The following is a 21476-nucleotide window of genomic DNA, read 5'->3' on the forward strand; positions in this document are numbered from 1 at the left end:
CTTTTTGCACATTTTTGTAAATCTGAATATCAGGTAAAATTAAGAATTGTTATTCCATCACAAAATCTAAAAAACAAAAAGGCCCATAGAATTGCCTATGCAAAAAGTGTGACAGCAAGACAGCGGATACCTTTGGTAGGCTAAGGTCCATGATCTAGGGTGCGACCCAATTTGTAAGTGAAATGAGTTTGTGGCTGTTAAAATGTTAACTCTTTTCTGTTTTCAATCAATATTTTCAGAACATTTTAGATTATCTGCTTTAAAACACCCCTGCATGACTGGAAGGGCTTGTTAAACAGCTGAATTAGGTGTGATTAGTTGAAATAGGTTGAATTAGTTAAAGAAAAAGTAATGAATGTGCAGAGCAGAGGGGCATCCAGGCCAGGATTGAGAAACACTGCCCTAGTGTAACATGTAGGCCATATCCATGGATGTATATGAAGTACAACAATGATGCCTCCTTGTGGTCACAGTCGATACTGTAACAATGTAGGATGTACAAGCTGTTGACAACAAAATGGTCAAAAACTATTTGGCATGCATCCATCCGGGTCGTTGCCGATTTGGAACAAAAATACCCACTGCAGATGATTCAGTTTAGCAGTAATAAAATAACTGTACATACAAATGATAATGTTAAAATTTTTATTTACTGAAAAAAAAAATCAAATAAAAAATATTCATACTTTTTTCTGAAAGTCTCTATGGTCCATAAAACAGTGTGCAGCCCAGCATTCCTTCATGCTCACTTAACAGTCCTCTTCTAATATATCTGGATGCTCATTCCAGAATGAATCTGCGATAATGTCACAATAATGAGCCGTAACTTTCCGTCTGGTCCGAGTAAAAGTGACTTCCTTCTCCCCCTCTTTGGGCACAGTTATTTTTTTAGTCGATGTTTCATCAACCTGTAGGGTGTGCATTTAAATACTATTAACAACCAAAACTAACCAAATTAAAATATGTTCAAATTAAGTAATGAAGAATGCCACTATTGCTTTACCTTTTCCCAAATCAACGTAGTGCCTTTTCTGTGCAATGCACATTCATTGTTGTAATTGAGATTGAATTCGGAAAATAAAATCTCATTCTTATCCCCAGACAAAGTGCCCTAAAAGGACAGAAGGTCACAAGAAGCACAAAAAGATCAATGCAAGTGATAAATCATATAGAGAATCTATTAAAAAGATTTAGGTAGCTTGCAATCTTGCCATTTTTATAATATGCAAAACAAACAGGCTGAGCAGAAATCTTACATTTAGTCGTTCTTCTGCCTGAGTTTTACTGAGCCCACCTTTCTGCACCAGTGTCCAGAACGCTGTGTTGTACAAGTTGTTAATGTGACCTGTAGATTAATAGAAACAGATTTTAAAAAATTGTGTAGAAATCACTTCCTTTCCACATTAAATTGTGCTGCAGTAAAGTAGTTAAGTAAATATCAAGAATGTAAAATAATATAATTAATATTTCTGTGTGAAATTATTGACTGATACCATGCAGCATTTCGAACACACAAATTTATCCTTGCATACCATTTTTTATCTCAGTTAGATGTTTCTGAACTTCAACTATGTGAGTTCAGTGATCATTATTGCAGAAAAATCATTATCTGATTTATAGGGCTGGGTATTATGACAGTGCTTCAGTGCCCCATTTAACTGTGGTGAAGTCTATGTGTCCTTTGTAAATATGTTTCATATTTATTATTACCATATTGCAAACCCTACTGCTTTATCACATCTAAGGTATAAACTACAAGCTTGTCATTTCCCAAACTACTTTATGACAGAAAAAGTCACTTACAGTCGGCTTGTCTCCAGCTTAAGTAGTCTCTAAGGTTACGGTTGCTAGGATATAATACAACCCTGCCATCAAATCCTGGTGGGTAGAGCAGTGGCTGCTCTCCAAAATACTCCTTCCAAAAAAACACATAACTGGAGGAGAACTGGGATGCCACATGGGTCATTAGTTTGCTGTGGGCACAGAATGTGAAAAAACAATCTCGTTTTATTCTCCGATACAAAGGACTGGGCACAAACAAGGCAATAAACATACTTTAGGAATAGGGAACAGTCTGCCTCTCAAACATGCAAAGCAAACAAATGAAAAAGCATCCATCTTCTGGACTGGAGGCATTTATATGAATGCTGACTGCACCAAATGTTAAACGTTTGAAGTATTTGTTTAGCTTTAAGTTTACCTTGCTCTTCTTTTGAACCAGTTGGTGGATTTTTTGAAGACAAAGCTGAACTCATCACTCTGGCCATATGCTATAGCAATGTCCTCCAGGTCCTCCATAACTGAGCGGGCACTGCGTGACATCAGACCTAAAGCTCTGTCATCGTTGGGCTTGGTAAAGTTGTGCTGGTCAGCAAACCTGCAAATAGTCTTTGATTAGTATCAACAAAAATTCTGAATGCAATAAATGTGATATTCTTAATTCAGCAGAGCTGCTACTATCAGCCTCATCATATTCACCATTATCCTGTAAATAGCAGGTGAAGAGAACTGATGGTAATTGTTTATAGAAAGGATATTTGTATCTTAGAGAACAATATTTAGAAATTTGTCTACCAACTTTCACATGATATGAAATTTCTCTCACCATATCAGTGTGAGTAGTAGTATAACATTACAACAAATACGGTATCATTTTTAGATAAGAAACAGTAACAGTACTATTTTCAGATACCCAGCAGTAGTACTATGCCAAGTAATTTTTTTTTTTTCAGATTAAGCATCATTATTAAATATAAAGAATATATTTGAATACAAAAGTAGTGTAGTACCAATTTTTAGATAAAGGGATGAATAGTACCATTAGTAGATGACAAAAAATGAAAAGCTAAGAAAAACGTTGCAGGAAAAGAACACAGCAGTGGTATATTACTATTGTTGAATACAGAATAACAATATAGTAAAATTACGGAATTCATTACAGCATTATAGTACTGTACTTTTTGTAGATACAGAGTAGCATAATAGTACTATTAGTGGACACTAATGAGCACTATATCTTACAGTTATGTAAAGCTAAGGAAGATGATGAAAGGGAAGGAAACAAGTGTAGAAGTTAGGGGTGTGTGTATATGTATATGATCTAAAATATTGTAAAAATTGACATGTTGAATTATAGACTTCTGTTACAATTCTGGTGAAAATCTCAATTATGGGCAGGTCTGTTGTAACAGGGCACGCAAACCAATCAATTGCCTAGGGCCCCATAATTACTAATTGTGTTGCAGTCCTGTATTCTTAAAATTATTTTGTCATATCACCAAAATATTGTCATTGCAAAAATATCCTGAAATATTGTAGCATTATTATTTAACAATAAGGATCGTATTTCTCTGGATCTGAAACAGGAGACTTTATACATAACTTTTACAGTTAGCTGTATGCAACTGCAGTCTTGTCATCTTCATAATCATTCTTTATAATATTATCTTGTTAATGTTATTATGTAGAACCAATGAGATAAACCAGCTAAGCTTTAACCCTTTTAGACCTAAATCATGTTCCAGTTATGGAAAAATATAAAAATGCTGCTTTCTGCCTGTAATGACTCCAAAATAAGACACTACAATTCTAATATAACATTTAAAACTATTAAAACTAAAAAATATACATGTATATTAAAATAAATCTAATTAAACGATATTCCTAAACATGATAAAAAGTGTTCTAAATCACACAGAATCAGTAATGAGTTGCTGATTTTGTTTTGTCTAGCGCAGTGGGCGGGTTAAGCTACTGTTTCACTGTCTGGTTTTAGTGGTTTATGATCTTTTCTGATGAGCAGCAGGTCTCACTTAGTGTTTTGTGCAACAAAACAATAAAAAAGACACATGAAAAAAGAAACAAGAAAAATTATGTCTGTTGTAATTGACGCAGGGTCTTAAAGGGTTAAGGCAGTGCTAAAGGAAGCAAGAGTCTGCAGGTTCACTAGGTTTACTAGGCTAGCTACTATCCAGTTAACCTAACTTACTTGTGGAAATTCCTTCCATCCAGCCGCACGACTATGTAGCAGTTTCTGAGGCAGGTGTCATCAGTCTCGAAATTCCTCACATACTCGTACTTGCTTTTGGCCATGGCGCTGACAGTGCTGGTGCTGGGCAGTGAGCGGTGGCAGCTGATCCTGCTGAACTTCTCGAAAAGCGCGGAGACCGGCCTCAGCATAGAGCCACTACTGCTGCTGCTTCTGCTGCAGGAGCCTGAAAACCAGCGAACACGAGCGAACACAGCCAGACAGACAAGCTGGGTCCCTTTATCCAGCTCTCAAATACACCCCATCACAGCGGGATCCGCTCCTGATAGAGATCTACAGCAGCGTATCTATGATTTACCCTCCACAACACACTCCCACCGAAACACACGTGCGAGTCCGGGCATTGTGTTGGTCCGTCGACTTGTTTCCGTCAAAAACAAGGACGTAAAACAGTAGTTCCGCTTTCTAAACAGACTGCCTGTTTTTCGAGTAGTATGTTAGTGATACGACAGACTCGTATTTATTACCAATGGGAAACTCGGATTTTTAGATAAGCCCAAAGTTTTATATTTTAGGTTGTGTCAGTAACAAGAGGTAAATAAATTAATTACATTTATTTAAACTGATAAATAAATTAAACAAATTGACGCAGACAGTTCATATTGTGAACTGCTTAACACTTTAACACTTGCAGGTTGTTATTAGCTAACTAATAATATCACTATCAATACGCAAAAGTCTTGATTCACGGTTCTACCGGGATAAGAGAAGAGTCGGGATGTTGGTCTTGAGGGATGGTGGGTCGAGCCGAGCAGTACTGGAAGCGCTAAGAGCTCTTGGTACAGATCTGGTTTTGACCATTGCCTCTAAGTAGGAAGGAGCTGGTCTGTTTTTGGCTTTGTAGGGTTTTGAATTTGATCTTTATTAATAACATGTTTGTGTCATTATCACCCAGACTGTGCCCTGCGTTCACTGAATTTTTTACATCCTTTTTTATTCACTTCTTCCTGGTCAAGGTGACGGTGGTTCTGGAGCTTACCCAAAAGCATTGGACGCAAGGCAGAAATGCCGCCCTGGACAAGGCACAGTCTGTTGCAGGATACTACACACACACACACACACACACACACCCCTAGGGGAAATTTGGCATGGCCTAATCACCTATCACATGTATTTTTTTGGAGGCAGGAATACCTGGAAGAACCACAAACAGACTTCTCACAGACGGTGACCAGAGTGGAAATCAATCCCATAACTCCAGCTCTTGAAGCTGTGTGACACACTTGCTACTTTGGTGACACTGTGCCACCCTTTACTAAATTTACAAATTAAGTAAATATATGTAAATCAGTTGTCATAAGGATGGCAATGACATCATCGCATTTTTTTTGTAAACTAGTTTTGTTTCTCTGGCCAGGCAGACACACTAGGAGTCTCCCAACTAGGGTTTGCAACCGTCCCGTATTTGGGCAGTAAAATACGCGTTCCGTATTGAATTGATCCGGGACGCGCTTTGTCCCGTATTTTTAAGGTGAGTTATTAAGGCGGTTGATTTGTTTCAAACAGAGACGACCCTGCGGCCCTGCCCCTCCTCCGCTGGAGAACAAGCAGAGGGGGGCAGCGCGGTGGCTGTAACTGTGTTCTAAATCACTCCCTTCCTATCAGAGAATCAGTGCACTATTTCCCACTGGTTAACATGCAATATAGTGCACTATTTCTGTGATTGGGCGTGATTTAGAACGCAGGACCCGTGCTAACGTACCAAGTTAAACAGCACGCGGCGGGAGAGAAAGGCTGAGGAAGAGAATACAGGGAGAGGGAGCAGTGTCCAGGTTCCCTGTGCGATATTCGTCTCCAGAAGCTGATGTGGTATAAAAATTACATCAATATCAAAGCTCATTGGAAAGCATATATTATGCTAAATATATTATTTTGCCAAAAATATTTATGTTATGAACAACATATTTTTGAACAAAACATACAGTACTGTGCAAAAGTTTTGAGCATGGGAATTTCAGTAAAGAAAAAGCTTCTCATCTGTGAAGTTTTTATTAGCTCAGTAAAACTATAAAAAATACAATAAATATAAACAGTAAATTTACAAAAACAGAGCTTTTACAGCGCCGTTTTCCTTAAAACATCTCCTAATCTGTCCCCACCTGAGTTTAATAGAGTTATTTCTCATCATGTCAACACCTGGTTTGGTAAATTGGTAAATGTGGTAAATCAGGTGAGCTGCTGACGGAACTGAACATAATATACACATGCTGGCTGAGGAGCATCCAGGAGAAATCTGGAACTACACTTTGTTCTTCAGCTTGGCTCACAGGATATCACATACTTAGTTAAGAATGAGAATTCCTTGTTATGTTTTACTGTATTTATGTTTATTGCATCTGTTCAAATCATATGTGGTGCTTTTTTCACGGGAAAAACACGAATATTGCTGAGATTTACTTTGGTGCCTTAAACATTTGCACAGTACTGTATATTATACATGTGGTTCGAACTAATCTAATACTAAAAGTGTGCCAAAACATTTTTTTTTTCAACAAACTTAGCATACTGTGTTATATTTCATGGTTTGGAGTTATATTGTATAATTCATTTTTATATTTTATATATATATAAAATCATAGCGACCCCCCCCCCCCCCCCCCACACCGTCCCATTTAATTTTCGAAAAGTTGGCAACCCTACTCCAAACGATACATTAGCCTACCTGTGTAACACAATTCAAATGTTAGTTGCTCTAAATTAATTAATTAATATAACTCACAATTAAATATTAACCCAAAAGTAAGGGAGTGGAGAGGTATCTGACTGTATAAAAAACATGGTTTGTAACTTAGCGGGGTAACTAATGATATACTGAAAAATGCATGAATTTGTAAACTGCATTAATCCACACATACACACACATTTGATAATACATGGAATGAATATTTAATAGCAAAATTCAAACATAAGCAGCATGTTCACATCTATATGAGTATATGTAGGAAAACGATTACGTGTTCTAGGTGCAGAGTAAATAGGAGTAGAAAAGTGCACCATAACAAGCACAAAAAACGAACGCAGAAGTGGAGATCAGGTGAGGGAGGCGATACCTGCACTCCTCAGCAGCCCCCTTCTTTCACGATCAGAACATCAGAGTTGGTGTGCCTGTGGACAGACAGACAAACATCAGCATTGTTACATCGATGTTACACTATTGTGTAACATGCTGTAAATTAGAGGGAAACTTTCTAAATCTTAATAAGTTTTCATACAGTAGTAAATGTTAAGAATGACTTCACTCACAGTCTGTGCACACACAGAGCACATTCGTTGGGATAAGTCACACCATCGTTTCCACAGACTGGAGAGTAGTTCAGGGGACATGCATGATTCATTGACATGTCTCCACATGCAGGCTGTTGAGGGGTAAGGTGAGATATAATGACATTTAATGCTTCAGGGTATTTTATACAAAATACATACAACATGGAGAAATAGCGCCAGTGCTGGTTACAGCATTTGACAGACTCATGTCTCTAACCAGTACATAGTACTGGTTACAGAGACATAGTAAAGTAACAGTATCGGAAACAGAGTAGCAGTATAATATCAAATTGGATGCAGAATTTACATATACATCATATAGTACCATTACTTAATATAGATTAGTGGTATAGTACCAGCAATGGATTCAGAGTAACAGTGTAGTAGCAATATTGTCACTGGCTAGAGACTAATAACATAGTACACATATTTAATAAAGAGTAGTATCAACATTGGTTACAAAGTAGGATTATAGTACAAAAAAAGGACACAGTGTCGTATTGGTTACAGAAATGAAGTATAGTAATAGTATTGGTTACAGAGTCGTAGTAGTATAGAAGTGCTATTTGTAATAAAGTAGTTGTAGAGTAGAAGTATATTAAAAGTATTTGTATTTGCTATTGTATTATATATTTTATATATTGTATGTTAAATATATATTGTATATTTTGTGCCAAACATTTCGTACCCTTCTGTACAGCCTTGACTTGTCTTCTGCGTCTGAAAAACATCAATTTTTAAATAATCAAAACGCAGTAAATTTCCTCAGTAGGTGCTGAACTTAATCAACAATACATTCACAACTAACATGATATTATAGCATATAGTATTAGCATTTTTACTGTAAAGGCCATTAGAACAAGTTCAGACTTACCCACAGAAAAGGTGAGCAGCAGGCACATCATTATCACAGCTGTCCCGGTCATGTTGTAAAACATCTGAAAACTGCAGAATTTGAATATTTGGCCTTCTTCCGCTGCTGAAGTCTGAAAAGAAGCACTTGGTATTTTTTCTGGAGTTTCTTTTGTAATATCCACCCAAAGTGAGGCCGTGTGTGAAGAGTGTGATGTTGTGGGGTCGACCACCTGCAGCAGATTGATTGCGAAGTGAGAGAGGTGCTGATATTTCATGCTCATGCGCCCCACCTACCTGGCAGCCCTTGCCAGCAACAGTTACAGCAGAGCCTCTCTATTGTCTGTCTCTTTATTAAGGGATAAACATTCCGTCTGCTCCAAAAATTGCTGACCACCATCCAAAACGCACTGGCCAACATAATATCCCTAAAAATAGTGTGGGCTTAGGCAACTGATCTCTGCATTCCTGACTCTGTTTATTGACTGTTGTGTTAAAAAAGTTAAATAACACAAAATAGTGTACTGTTATAATAATCCTGTGTATGTGGATACATTAGAATTATCAAAATATTTAAAAAGCAAGCATCAGACAAACAAAAATACATTTTAATTTGATGTGTATAAGCACAACCATTTTCTTATCTTTCTTTAAGTGTCTAATCAAATTAAATATTTAATTTATCTAGTCAGTCCTTTTTATGAGATTAATCAGGTGTGCTGCTTGTGGAAATTAACTAATCCATACACTCAATTCATCAAGTGCTTTGCCGACAACAACCCTAAGGTAAATATAGCCTGAACAGCTTAGTCTGGTCAAGGTGGTTAGGCTGACTGACCAGCTTAGCTCTTGACTAGTATAGGGTATATGACTTGGCTGAGAACGAGAACCTAATGCGTGGGAAAAAGTAGGAAAAAAAATATATAAAGAATGCTGTTTTCTGTATGTAATGCACAGAAAAGAAGACTAATATTCTACTATAAAATCCATATAGCAAATACATCCAATTAATTCATTTTTTTTTTACTTTTTTATTCCCATTGTATTGAAAGCCTATGTGTAATATTTTATATTTAATAACCATCCCTAAACAGTAATGCCAGCTCCCCAGCTGGCATTTCAATGTTAAATCAACGTTGAATCAGTGTTGATGTTATGGTTGAATCAATGTTGGATTTGGTGTTGATTTTGAAAATTGAATCAGTGTTGATATGGCAACATTGTTTCAACATTGTACATTCAACTTTTAATAAACCATAACTCACTAAAAATAGAAAATCCTATAGTTAACAGAGTGTTAACAATAAACTTACATCATTGTAGTAAAGCTGAGCATAAAAAATGTTACTCACCACTACCAATCTGATTTAACCCACATACAGGTATGGGGAAGAATTGATGCCAAATTAAAAAGCAATTACTGCAAATGGAATAAAACCACTTTTCCATCCCTCCATCCAACCCATTTTCTGAAATTATATTCTGATGAAATGTAAAATGCTAATTCAAAAGGCAGAAGGTTAAGGACATTAATAATGTTGATTGAACATTAAAAATTTAATGTTTGCACAACATTAAATGTTGTTTTAAAGTTGTTTTAATGTTGAAACATCAACAGACATTACTTCAATCACTTTTCAACTTTGAAGATTGGTTGCGTGTGAGCTGGGTCTAGTATTACTGTTTTTCTGTGCAGTGGGCGGGGCCAGGCGAGTGTTTGATTGGTTGACAATAACACCAAAACAAGACTGCACAGAAATGCATGCACGTGCAGCTCTGACAGCTAGTGAAGCTACTGTAAGAATTACTGAATTATAACACGAAATTAGTATACTGTTACTGATACTCTATTAGGTAAATAGGCATACTTTATTACACCGTTTAATGTTTTAAAGTACTTTATAATACAAAGAAAGTATTAAAAATAAGTGATCTCGGTTTTTCTTAAAATGTATGAGTGAGTAAACTTGTTCATTGGCTGATTCATAGTCTATTCTGAAAGACAACAACTAGACTTGTGTACAAAAAAACACTTAATAGTAAAGAAAATACATGATGTCCATAGTAATGGATGCAGGGTCTGAAATGGTTAATCATCTCATTCCCACGCAATAGGATCTTGTTTCCATATCTTAGTAAGTCGTGGCCACGCAAGTCGTGGAGATTTAGTTGTGAAAACTGAGACAGCAGATGTCCCTTTCTGATGGGCAGAATCACCACCTGGTATGGGAACTGTACTGCTCTGGAGCGGAAATCCCTGCAGAGGGTTGTGCGTACAGCGCAGTACATCACTGGGGTTCAGCTCCCAAACCTTTTGGATTTATACACCAACCGCTGCCTGAGGAAATCCAAAAGGATCATGAAGGACCCGTTCCATCCAAGCCATTCCCTGTTCTCACAGCTGCAGAGTGGAAGGAGGCTCAGAAGCTTGAAGACCAGAACCAGCATGTTCCGAGACAGCTTCTTCCCCCAGGCGACCAGGCTGTGGAACAGCCAGTAGAACAGTGTTCTGCCCAACCCTCCCCACTGACACCCATACAAACTCTGCACACTGCACTTTACTTTACACTGCATCTATCAGACTTTCCCATATTTTACAGCATTCTGCCCCCTGCACTCCCCACTCAACTCATTTCTTACCTCCACTTACTCATAGTTATTCTGTCACCTACTGGACTATTTCCTCACTTCCACACACACACTCTAGATATCTGCATATCTACATCTGTGCAATATTTGTTTTGTGCAATATTTGTCTATAGTGCAAGTTATCATGTTTATTGTCATTAAGTGTATTGTGAATAGTGTTTATACTGTAACGCTATCTGTATTATATTATTTTGTATTATTTTATTTTATTACTCTTCTTGTAAATATTCTCTGCACATTGGAGAGAATCTGCACCCAAGTTTTTCACTCGCATGTACACCTGTATTCTGTGACGTGACAATAAAAATCTTGTATCTTGTATTGCTGTAGTAGTTCGTGTATTAAATGTTGCGCAATAGCGTCTCGGCCTCCGTAGCGCTGCTCTGCGTGTGTGCGGAGCAGCATGTCAGACCTGGCTGAGAGCACGTAGCTCCTCAGAGCAGAGCTGCAGGACTGAGCGGCGGAGTGCGGTTAATAAAGCGGTCATGATTCAGATCAGACACGCTCTGCGGAGAGCCCCGCTCCTCACACAGACCCATCTCAGCCCTGCGAGCAGCGCGAGACAGGTCAGTGCTCACACAGCCGCTTTATTTCACTTTTAACCAGCTTTAATCACAGGATATCAACAGGAGACTGCAGGACCCTCCAGCCTGATCTCCTACTGTTCAACTAGTGCATTGTGGAGAGAGGGGGGCTCTCCGTGGATTAAAGCCCAAATCAGACCTGTGTGTTGGGGTGGGAGGGTGTTTGAGGTGCTGTACTGCACACAATGTTGTTTTCTGCCCCCCTGTAGCCCCCTGTAGGAGCTAGTGGTGATGTGCATGTGGCTTTGACAATAACACCAAAACAAGACTGCACAGAAATGTATGCACGTGCAGCTCTGACAGCTAGTGAAGCTACTGTAAGAATTACTGAATTATAACACGAAATTAGTATACTGTTACTGATACTCTATTAGGTAAATAGGCTTCCTTTATTACATTGTTTAATGTTTTAAAGTACTTTATAATACAAAGAAAGTATTAAAAATAAGTGATCTCGGTTTTTCTTAAAATGTATGAGTGAGTCTCCTTTACAATTATAATTTTTAGTTCTTACATAGCAGCTTTTATATTACAAATTTAAAACTTCTATATGTAAAGATGGACAATCTCAGTTATTCCATAATTTGAATAAAGAGAACATTGTTTAAAATAAACGTACAAGACATTTTATTAAAATAATACAAAGTAATGAAAACTAAGAGTGAATACAATGTAAAAACGATGAACATGAAATGTCAGACTTGAATTAAAATGATTAAAAATGTAAGTAAGGGGTGGGGGGCTCCAAATGGTCCAGCAGGCTAAGCGCTGACACTATAATCAGAAAATCGCCGGTTTAAAGGCGGTGGCTGACTTCATCCTCCTGGTGTTGGGACATTATTAGTGATAGGGGGAGACCTAATGAGTGGGTTGAGTAATTGGCCTTGTAAATTGGGAAAAAAAGGGGATAAAAATAATAATTAATAAATTTGTAAGTAAGAAGGTTAAACAGGCTTTTAAAGCACAGGTAAACAGTTTTTAAAAAAAAAAAAGATAAAAAGGTTAGAAAAAACGTTTAAAAAAACTTGAACCATGATGCTGAGAGTCTGATGTCAGTATGGAGAATATTCCACAGTTTAGAAGCACAAGTTGTAAAGGCACAGTCACCCTTTTTATTTTAATTTAATAATGGGATAGAGAAAAAATTAAAGACCCAATTTTAAGGATTTGTTATTCTAATGTTAGTACTGTAAACTGACCCAAAACTCAGTAATGTATGCTGGTACCTTGCTGTGTAAAGCCTGATAAGTCAAGACTAAGATTTAAAACTTAAATAAGTTCCATTACTCACTGGCAGCCAATTTAGAGAGACATTATTCTTGACATTTTTTTTTTTTATTAAAGCATCTGTAGCTAAATTATTTAATTTATTTGATATGTATCAAGACCCATTTTACTGGCAGAATGCTGGTAAATGTTTCTGGTTAGAGAGACAGTTTGAGCTTTGTACTGTTGTGGAGCAATGCTAGAAAAGCTGCCTGGTGTGCAGAGAGAGACAGGGAGTAGTGGTTTATTATTAACATGAGCCAACACATGCAGAGCTTTGACATGCAGTCCAAATTTACTTCACTCAAGGACAAACTGTTCATGTTTCAAGGTTTGCTTTGTTACTAAGTTAATTAATGTATATTAATGTTGTTGACAACAATTGCTCTTCTGCAGGTCTTAAACCTGTTAAATGTATGGAAATTCCAAAAATGTGGCACAAGGGTCTTTGAAATAGGGTTAAATGATATGGCCAGATTTTATACTACAATAACATTTTTTTATTTTAACAATATAGAAGCTGGAGAAAAACTGCTGAAAACATTCACAACCGACATCTGTACCAGCCAGCCAGCGAGAGATTAATTCACCCGTTTCATGCAGTGCGCCCTATAATGAACGTCAATCAGTTACCAATGCTATAAATAACTAACTGAAATATCAGAAATGTGTTTAAAAATCTTAGGACCATTATTTAAACATTTTCTATCACACTATGAATGAATATTGAATTATTGTTCAGACACACATTGAAGACACACTTTTGGTTCCCTTGACATAACGTAATTCAATCATTCATTGACAAATTCTTTAGGTGGGACATAAAATTGGGTATTTTGTGGCATTACACAAAGAACCTTTTGAAACCTTGTGTGACTCTATGGTAAAAATCTCAATGTTTGCCATTTTTAACTTTTTGGCATAATATAATACTGGCTGTTGCTCCAAAATGACTTTTGTTGAACGTTAGGATTTTTACCCTTTTCATAAAGTTCCTATTTTGAAGTTTTCTCAAAAAAGAAAATTCTTACTTTGATGAATAAAATAAACTAATATAAAAGTTTGGATAGAACAGAAAGTCTGGATTTTTTTAGTGAAGACAAAAAAATCATTTCTAGTAGGTAAACACTGTGTAAGACCAATGATCACCCCTGGGTGTCAGCGTTGTGTTCCTTTTCTACCCTCTAGCTGCCCAAGGCCTTCATCTCCACCGGTCCACAGCAGCAGGATGGAACCTTTTACGAGTTCCGCACCTACTGCATCCATCCACACTTAAACGCAGCATTCCTCAAGCTAACCAGTGAGAAGATCAGCCTGCGCACTGCACACTCTGAGCTGCTGGGCTACTGGAGCGTGGAGTACGGAGGTCTCAATCAGGTCTTCCACATCTGGAAATATGGTGAGAGTTTTGCATGTAAACGTAAGACAATATCTGGTCTCTTTCAGTCTCTTTCTACTGATGGATGTGGGGCTGATACATTGTGCTATAACAGTTGGTCTGCAGTCAGTAACTGTATACAGTTGTAGCCTGATACTGTCGTTCACAATTATTTCCACACATACAGCTCTGGAAACAAATAACAGACCACTTAAAAGTTTCTTTAATTTTACCAAATTGAAAACCTCTGTAATATAATCAAGAGGAAGATGGATGATCACAAGCCAACAAACCAAGCTGAACTGCTTTAATTTTTGCACCAGGAGTGGCATAAAGTTATCCAAAAGCAGTGTGTAAGACTGGTGGAGGAGAACATGCCAGAGTTATTCCACCAAATATTGATTTCTGAACTCTTAAAACTTTATGAATATGAACATGTTTTCTTTGCATTATTTGAGGTCTGAAAACAGCCATTTCTCATTTTCTGCAAATAAATGCTCTAAATGACAATATTTTATTTGGTGTCAAAAGCCCACACTATGAGGTGTTACCTTGTGTCATATACCCCTACACTTCATAATCAGTTTGCTTGTAGTATACAGTGATTTGAAAAATGATGGTTCTGCTGAGCCGTCCATTCACATTTGTTTTAATTTTAGAAAGCTATGCTCAGCGGGCAGCTGTGCGGGCAGCTCTGGCTCGGGACCCCAACTGGATGGAGGAATACATCTCTAAAGCCATGCCCATGTTGAGCTCCCAAGACAATGAGGTCACATACCTGGTGCCTTGGAGTACAATCAAGAAACCCTCTAAAGAGGGAGGTAAGACACTTGGCATTATTGTCAATAACATTATTATTCAGTGTTGAATTTCACCAAAGTCCACATTCTAGATAGGTCGTCATACTTGGATTAAATATTTAGATTGGATTATGGAGTTCTTAAATGTTTTAAAGGAGAACTCTGGTGTGAAATGGACTTATCTTTGTTGAATATCCTCTGGTCTCCTGCAGCTTTCTAAGATCCAGTATTTTGTGCATTTTGCCCAAACAGGCTTTTAGAATGGATGATGCGGGGCATAGTTTGTCCCTGCAGATAAATCGCTCTTTACACTGGTATCCAGGCTTTAAGTAGCTCCACACTTCATTGGTAGAATCCGGAGAGCCCTGACATTTAAAACGAAGCATTTCGAACTTTAAAACTGCACAAAAAGTTTTTTTAAAAGCCATTGTTTACATCCCATAGTGTAGATAAATCTCCAGGTGCCGCCATCTTAAATTTAAGTCACAATAAGTCAACCATCAAGCACGAACGAATAGATAAGATAATTGAGTAAATTGCAAAATAATTCATTGGAAATGCATGAATTCCTGCTGTTGCTGAAAAAAGCTGGTTACTGTCGATATAAAAATGCAAAGAACCAACAACAAATTACGTAAAAATTGCTCAAACTGTTTTTCTATTCGTGCTCGACGGTTGCTTTATTGTGACTTAAAGTTAAGATGGCTGCGCCCGGAGATTTACCTCGGCTATGGGATGTAACCAGTGGCTTTAAAAAAACTTCTTGTGCAGATTTAAAGTTCTAAATGCCTCGTTTTAAATGTAAGGGCTCTTTAAAGAGGTGTGGAGCTACTTTGAGCCTGGATAACGGTGTAAAAAGTGATTTATCTGCAGCCGCAAGGCATGCCCCGTATCATTCTTTCTAAAAGCCTGTTTGGGTACTGGATACTGGATCTCAGAAAACTGTGATAGAACGGAGGAGGGCTATTCAACAAAGGTAAGTATTTTTATTATGTTTTAATACACCCAAAGTCCATTTCACACCAGAGTTATTATTTAAAATCAATTATAGGCAGCGTGTGTATCTATAGTATATAACAGCTGTTAAATCATGTATAGGTCTAGGTAACTACTTCTTCATTACAGCATCAATGTGGATGTCTGAAGCACTGAAGTGGCTGTTGAATGAGATATTTTGAAAGAGAAAAACACGTGTTGGTGTGTGTGTGAGAGAGAGAGAGATAGAGAGAGAGAAAGAAAGAAAGAAATGGGGGCACATGATAATGGGAATGTTTGGCTGTCTAGTCAGTGAATCAGAGCTTTTCATGTTGAGTGTGAATGGGTGGGATTAGGACTCGTCCTGTAAACAGTCTGCTCGTCTGCACTGCTGATGTTTGTGTGTACTGTGACCTCATGTTGGAATGGGGTCAGCAGTACCGGACATAATAAAGCAGGATGTGCTTTGCATTGCACAGGAAAGCACAGGAAAACTGATGGTTATTTATCAATCAGGTTAACATACTCTATAAGTTAATGAACATAAATATGATTAACTTAACAGGTTCCTGATTTTATAACAGAAGTCACTTGTAACAAAAAAAAAAAAACACTGTACGGTTTTCCTCAGGTGTGTATGAGCTGGTGTCATTCCAAATGAAGCCGGGGGGTCCAGCTGTGTGGGGTCCAACTTTTCAGGGTGCAGTAGGTGCCCACTCAGCTCCAGGATATGCCCATCCAGTGGGGGTCTTTCACTCTGAGTTTGGGCTTCTCAATAGAGGTTAGTGTTTTGTAGATTGATTCACTTTTCTAAATTAAAGGTAGCTTTAAATATACACTTAAACAAAATACATTTATATAAAAGCGATAGATTTTTTTTTTGTATTTCTGTCCATTAACTATTTTAGTACAGAAAAGTATGTTAATAATTTATGGCATATTTAATGTGCTTTTTAACCCAGGTTCTCTTTTTATTTTACTGTCATGAAATTATGATGTGTGTGTGGTGTTTTATTGAGTGTAGTGCTTTGTTATGTGGTGTAGTGCATGTTCTGTGGTGGTACGAGAGTGCAGACCATCGGGCCTCTATAAGACACACAGCTCACAGTGACCCCAGAGTAGTGGCTGCAGGTAAATTCTCTCCAATTAACATCTTTCCATTCTTTATCGTTCTACATGATTTCACGTGTATAAAAAACGAACCTGCTTTGTGTTTTAGCTGGGATCATGATGAGTTAATTAATTCCTTTTAAACTGTTGTGAATGGCACAATTAGGAAGTAAAAATCAGTGTAAGATTAGCAGTTATTATAATAATTACTAAGGTATAAACTGTATATAATGCTGTTTTTATCTATACTAATTTCTTTTTATGCAGTGTAAAAAGTCAGCACAAGCTGTATGCACAGTTCCATGGTAGTGTTTCTGTAGGCAAAATTTTAAGCCCACCATATTACAGCCAGTTTTTTTTGTGTATTTTGTTTTTAAAAAAAAATGTGTACATCCATTGACACATAACCTCTCAAAAAAAAAAATAATAATAATAATAGATAACTTTTTTTAAGCTGACCAAAAAGGTATAGCTTTAGCTTGTTATAACTAACCTTTTTAAAACTAAAAAATGTTATATTATATTTTATGTTTTATTTATATAGCCAATACAGATAAGTATCAGAATAAAAAAAAGAAGGAAGAAAAAAAAAAAACCTACATTATTTGCATTAAGCAACACCTTACCAACCACCTCTATAGCAACCACTGAGATATGTTAATTAGCATAAAGCAACACCATTGCTGCCACCTAATAATGTAGGCAACTGAATGTTATTGACTCCTGTGCAGGCATAATCTCATTTGTACATGCCATTAGTACATGTAATTAATTTTCTAGTATTAATAAAAAAAAAACTGTCACGATCACACAAAAATCTTGAATTTCCAAGGCTATGCAGTAGGCTAAAGCAGGCTATGTGGCTACATGTAGTCTTTGTGTAGGGTATACCTTTACGTTCACTATCATCAGAAAACTTGATTTTATTTTCAATGTTTGAAATTAATTTACTATGAAAAAAGTTCTAATGTTGAAAGTTTAGTCCTGACCATGAACAGAAGTGGTAATCTTGCCAGGCTTCAGCGAGGCTAAGTCATTAAACCACTGTTGTTTTTCTTATTCTCTCTACAGTGAGGCAGAGTGTTTCCTACCTGGAATCTCAGAAAAACAAGCTCCTGTTCCCTTGTGCCTATTCACCCCTCAAGTGATCCTGTAGTATTAAATACTGGAACAGTGACACACCAGAACACTTTACTCCTGACCTCTAACCTGTGACTATGAAATGAGCTCTGACTAAAGCAAGTAAGAGATCACTAATGTTTGCATCTGCGTTAATAATGTAAAGTTTAGTGCAGAGTAAAGTTTTTCCTTAGGGGTCATAGAAAAGTATTTTGTGTCTAATGAGTTTTGAACAAGATTAGAACCATTATTTAAAAATATTTTCTGTTTGTAGATTTCAGTCAAAACTGTCTGTATCCTTTTATAAATGTAGATTCTGAATGTTAGTTTCTTATATCTTATAGACCAGCTATGCACCTGCTTTATTGACTGTTGGAACGTGGGCATTAATGTTCTTAGACCTGTTCCTTCCTTAACACTTACATCAAGCTTTCTGTACACTAACAGCAGACATGTTTACAAAGAGCAGCAGTCCTTCACAGCCATATTCTAGTGCTATAATGCAAGCACCATGTTCAAAAATACATTGATTAATACATTGATTCAAAATAAAAATGCTGTTATGTATAATACAGTTTACCGAGTGCTGTCTGTTTTTTTATTTTAAACTAAAATACAGCTCTGTAAAAAAACAAGAGGAAGATGGATGATCACAAGCCATCAAACCAAGCTGAACTGCTTGAATTTTTGCACCAGGAGTGGCATAAAGTTATCCAAAAGCAGTGTGTAAGACTGGTGGAGGAGAACAAACCGTGATTAAAAACCAGGGTTATTCCACCAAATATTGATTTCTGAACTCTTAAAACTTTATGAATATGAACTTGTTTTCTTTGCATTATTTGAGGTCTGAAAGCTCTGCATTTTCTTTTTGTTATTTCATCCATTTCTTATTTTCTGCGAATACATGTTTTAAATGACAATATTTTTATTAGGAAATGTGGAGAAATGGCTATTATACCTATGCATAGCAAAATCAGAGAAACTGATTCAGAAATTGAAGTGGTCTCCTAATTTTTTTTTCATAGCTGTATATTAAGGTTAAATCCAGATGTAACATAAATGACACAACAATAATTTCATAACTTGTATTTTAAGGTTTAAGGAAATAAATAGTTATATGAAACACTAACCCAGCACTCCTACATTCTATAAATACAGTCAGATAAACAAACACAGATTCACACACACACACTCTGTCCTGTGATGCTCTTAGGATGTTCAGAATGTGTCACTTAGAAACCCCATGAGTTAAAATGACAGATGAAGTGCTGTAAGGAACTTTATATGTATTTTATAAAAGGGTCTGTGACACATATTTCACCATGTGCTTTCAATTTTTAGATTAAAGCATTCAAAGCTAAGCTTGAAACATTACCAAAAATATGGAAGAAATAAAGAATTTAGTCTTGTAAATGATCATACTTTTTATAAAAACTGACATGAAATATCAAGAGATAAAATGTTAAAAAGGAGAGAATGACTGCAAAAAGTACAGATAAAATTCTGAACATGTGAAAATACTAAGAAATGAATGAATCGCAGCATAATAAAAACACATTTGTGTTGTAAAGTTGTCATATTTTATTGTGTAAGTATGTACTGGGTGAGTAACAGATGTTCCACATCCATTCATCTGAAATGTAAACAGGTATTAAATAAGGCATATCTCTAAGGTCCAAGTATTTCAATTGAATCCACTGAAAAAAGAAAAGGTAGAACAAAACAAAATAAACAATGTGGAATGTTTTTTTTCTTTAAACTGTGGAAAATCCAGTGCAAAAGGATAAACAACTTCCCAATTAATACAGCCAGTAAAGTGCTAGGACTGAGAGGACCGACCCCACAGGCGTCCTCCCTCTGAGACCAGTGAAAAGCTCTGCTCCAGAATACTGACGGATCATGGCGTAATAAAGTTTAGAAAAAAAATGGCTGTGCTTTGCTGATTAAAGCACAACACACTGGATTTATAACACTGATTGTCTTTAAGACACACCAGATAGATTAGGCTCCTGACTCTGTGGACATCTCACTGTGTCTGTACTTAACCGTGTACTACAAAGGATTAGCTTGGCTTTGAAGGTTTATTTGAGGTCATACAGCCTGCTGGATTATTGGTTTCCACAACCCTTCCATGAACACCGTTACACCTGAAGTCACGCTCTTACGTAAGGAGATTCTTCTTCCAATCGAATGTCCTTCAAAATGCTGAAATGTCAGGGCTCCTGTATTTGCTGAGGTATATGTTACGTGTTGTGACTGGGAGAGATTTATCTCCAGTCTTAAATAAAACACTAAACCAGTTCTTTTCTCTGTACAGTACTTTTCTAACTCAACAATGAACACTTCTCCCGCTTCTCTCAGATCGCAGTGTTTAAAGTCAGGCACTGTTTGCAAAAAATATTTTACGAAATAATGCCCAACTGGACTTAAAAAATAAACAAAACAATTGTAAAACAGTGATTTGTTCATAAATAAAGGCACATATTAAAACTGAATCAACTGAACAGTAAATTTTCTGCAGTGTAGCCCTTGGTGACGCAAAAACAAAACGATTGTGATTCTTCATTAAGTCATTTCTAGTACAAATAAAAAGAAACTGACCCTGAATTTTACTGTCACACGCAAGTCACCAATCAAAAATTACACAACATACTCGACAGATCCGTCAACTACAAATACAAAAACTGCACACACTCTTTCTTCCGCAGGCCGACGAGAACGAGAAATTATGGCAGTTGTTCAAGTTTCAGTCTGACACTCTCATCTGGGATTAGCATGGCAATCCAGGCTCCACAGCACATCCCGAGTGGACTCTTTATCTTTTTTGCATTGACTTGCATTGTGTTTCTCAGCTACTGTGTCTGCACCAGTGAACTCCTGCAGGCCTTATCTGGCCGGCTGAGCAAATTAATTAGCAGACTGCAGCACAAAGACAAGAACGGCAATGTGAAATTGGTGAATTTCACTGGCTCCAGTTCACTACTAGTGTAAGGAATGTCTTTTGGTCAAACGAAGCTCTCCTTGGGGTTGTCCTCTGTCTTTAGTGGAGCTAGGAGGCTGAGCAGAGGAATGTCCACCGCTGCTGCCTCTTTGCGCCGGATGGAGTGATCAGAGTGATCGTCACTTTGGTCCTTGGCAAAGTTAACAAAAACCTGCAGGAGAGAGAATATAGGTCAATATAACACTAAATATAATAGTCTGAATTTTACAAGTCTGCCAAATTTAAACCTGTGCTCGACTCATATAATCAATTAATTATTAATTTTATTAATAACAGTTTATGAATTATAAGTGATCACCATGCAGAGAGACATAAATATTAATAGTTATAAACCTGCTTCATTTTTTTTAATTAAAGCTTTTGTTTTAGGTAAAGAAATGCATACATAGGAAGAATGTAAAAAAAATTATAGAGGTATGTCTAACAATTC

At 36.9% G+C, this 21476-nt stretch overlaps 4 protein-coding genes across 8 annotated transcripts in view; 1 reads left to right on the forward strand and 3 right to left on the reverse strand.

The window, feature by feature from the left end:
- Window positions 1-631: 631 nt before the first annotated feature.
- On the reverse strand, window positions 632-4427 carry thg1l (tRNA-histidine guanylyltransferase 1-like). Of its 2 annotated transcripts, XM_007228041.4 has the most exons (6): window positions 3989-4427; window positions 2201-2377; window positions 1804-1973; window positions 1257-1345; window positions 1004-1111; window positions 632-908 (listed from the first exon to the last, which is right to left on the reverse strand). In XM_007228041.4, exons 1-6 carry the CDS (start codon window positions 4177-4179, stop codon window positions 750-752), a joined length of 894 nt encoding a protein of 297 aa, XP_007228103.1. In that variant the 5' UTR covers window positions 4180-4427; the 3' UTR covers window positions 632-749. The 2 variants fall into 2 exon arrangements, with proteins under 2 accessions (XP_007228103.1, XP_015456318.1); XM_015600832.3 differs by lacking the exon at window positions 3989-4427 and having other exon boundaries at window positions 1804-1878; window positions 2201-2267.
- A 2483-nt stretch (window positions 4428-6910) lies between these two features.
- Window positions 6911-8451, reverse strand: LOC103043718 (serine protease inhibitor Kazal-type 4). Its single transcript, XM_007228038.4, has 4 exons — window positions 8187-8451; window positions 8001-8032; window positions 7292-7404; window positions 6911-7153 (listed from the first exon to the last, which is right to left on the reverse strand). Exons 1-4 carry the CDS (start codon window positions 8446-8448, stop codon window positions 7108-7110), a joined length of 453 nt encoding a protein of 150 aa, XP_007228100.2. The 5' UTR covers window positions 8449-8451; the 3' UTR covers window positions 6911-7107.
- A 2761-nt stretch (window positions 8452-11212) lies between these two features.
- nipsnap3a (nipsnap homolog 3A (C. elegans)) lies at window positions 11213-18614 on the forward strand. The gene is made up of 6 exons (XM_022672105.2): window positions 11213-11379; window positions 13852-14062; window positions 14701-14862; window positions 16448-16597; window positions 16861-16947; window positions 17998-18614. Exons 1-6 carry the CDS (start codon window positions 11299-11301, stop codon window positions 18072-18074), a joined length of 768 nt encoding a protein of 255 aa, XP_022527826.2. The 5' UTR covers window positions 11213-11298; the 3' UTR covers window positions 18075-18614.
- A 988-nt stretch (window positions 18615-19602) lies between these two features.
- Window positions 19603-21476, reverse strand: part of abca1b (ATP-binding cassette, sub-family A (ABC1), member 1B) — a 47207-nt gene continuing 45333 nt past the window's right edge. For all 4 annotated transcript variants that reach the window (XM_022672102.2, XM_022672099.2, XM_022672103.2 and 1 more), the window contains one exon: window positions 19603-21197. In XM_022672102.2, coding sequence (XP_022527823.2) covers window positions 21051-21197 — 147 coding nt within the window. In that variant the 3' untranslated portion in view covers window positions 19603-21050. The remainder of the gene's footprint in view (window positions 21198-21476) is intronic.

Source organism: Astyanax mexicanus, chromosome 2 (genome assembly GCF_023375975.1).
Source record: "Astyanax mexicanus isolate ESR-SI-001 chromosome 2, AstMex3_surface, whole genome shotgun sequence".
NCBI lineage: Eukaryota > Metazoa > Chordata > Actinopteri > Characiformes > Acestrorhamphidae > Astyanax > Astyanax mexicanus.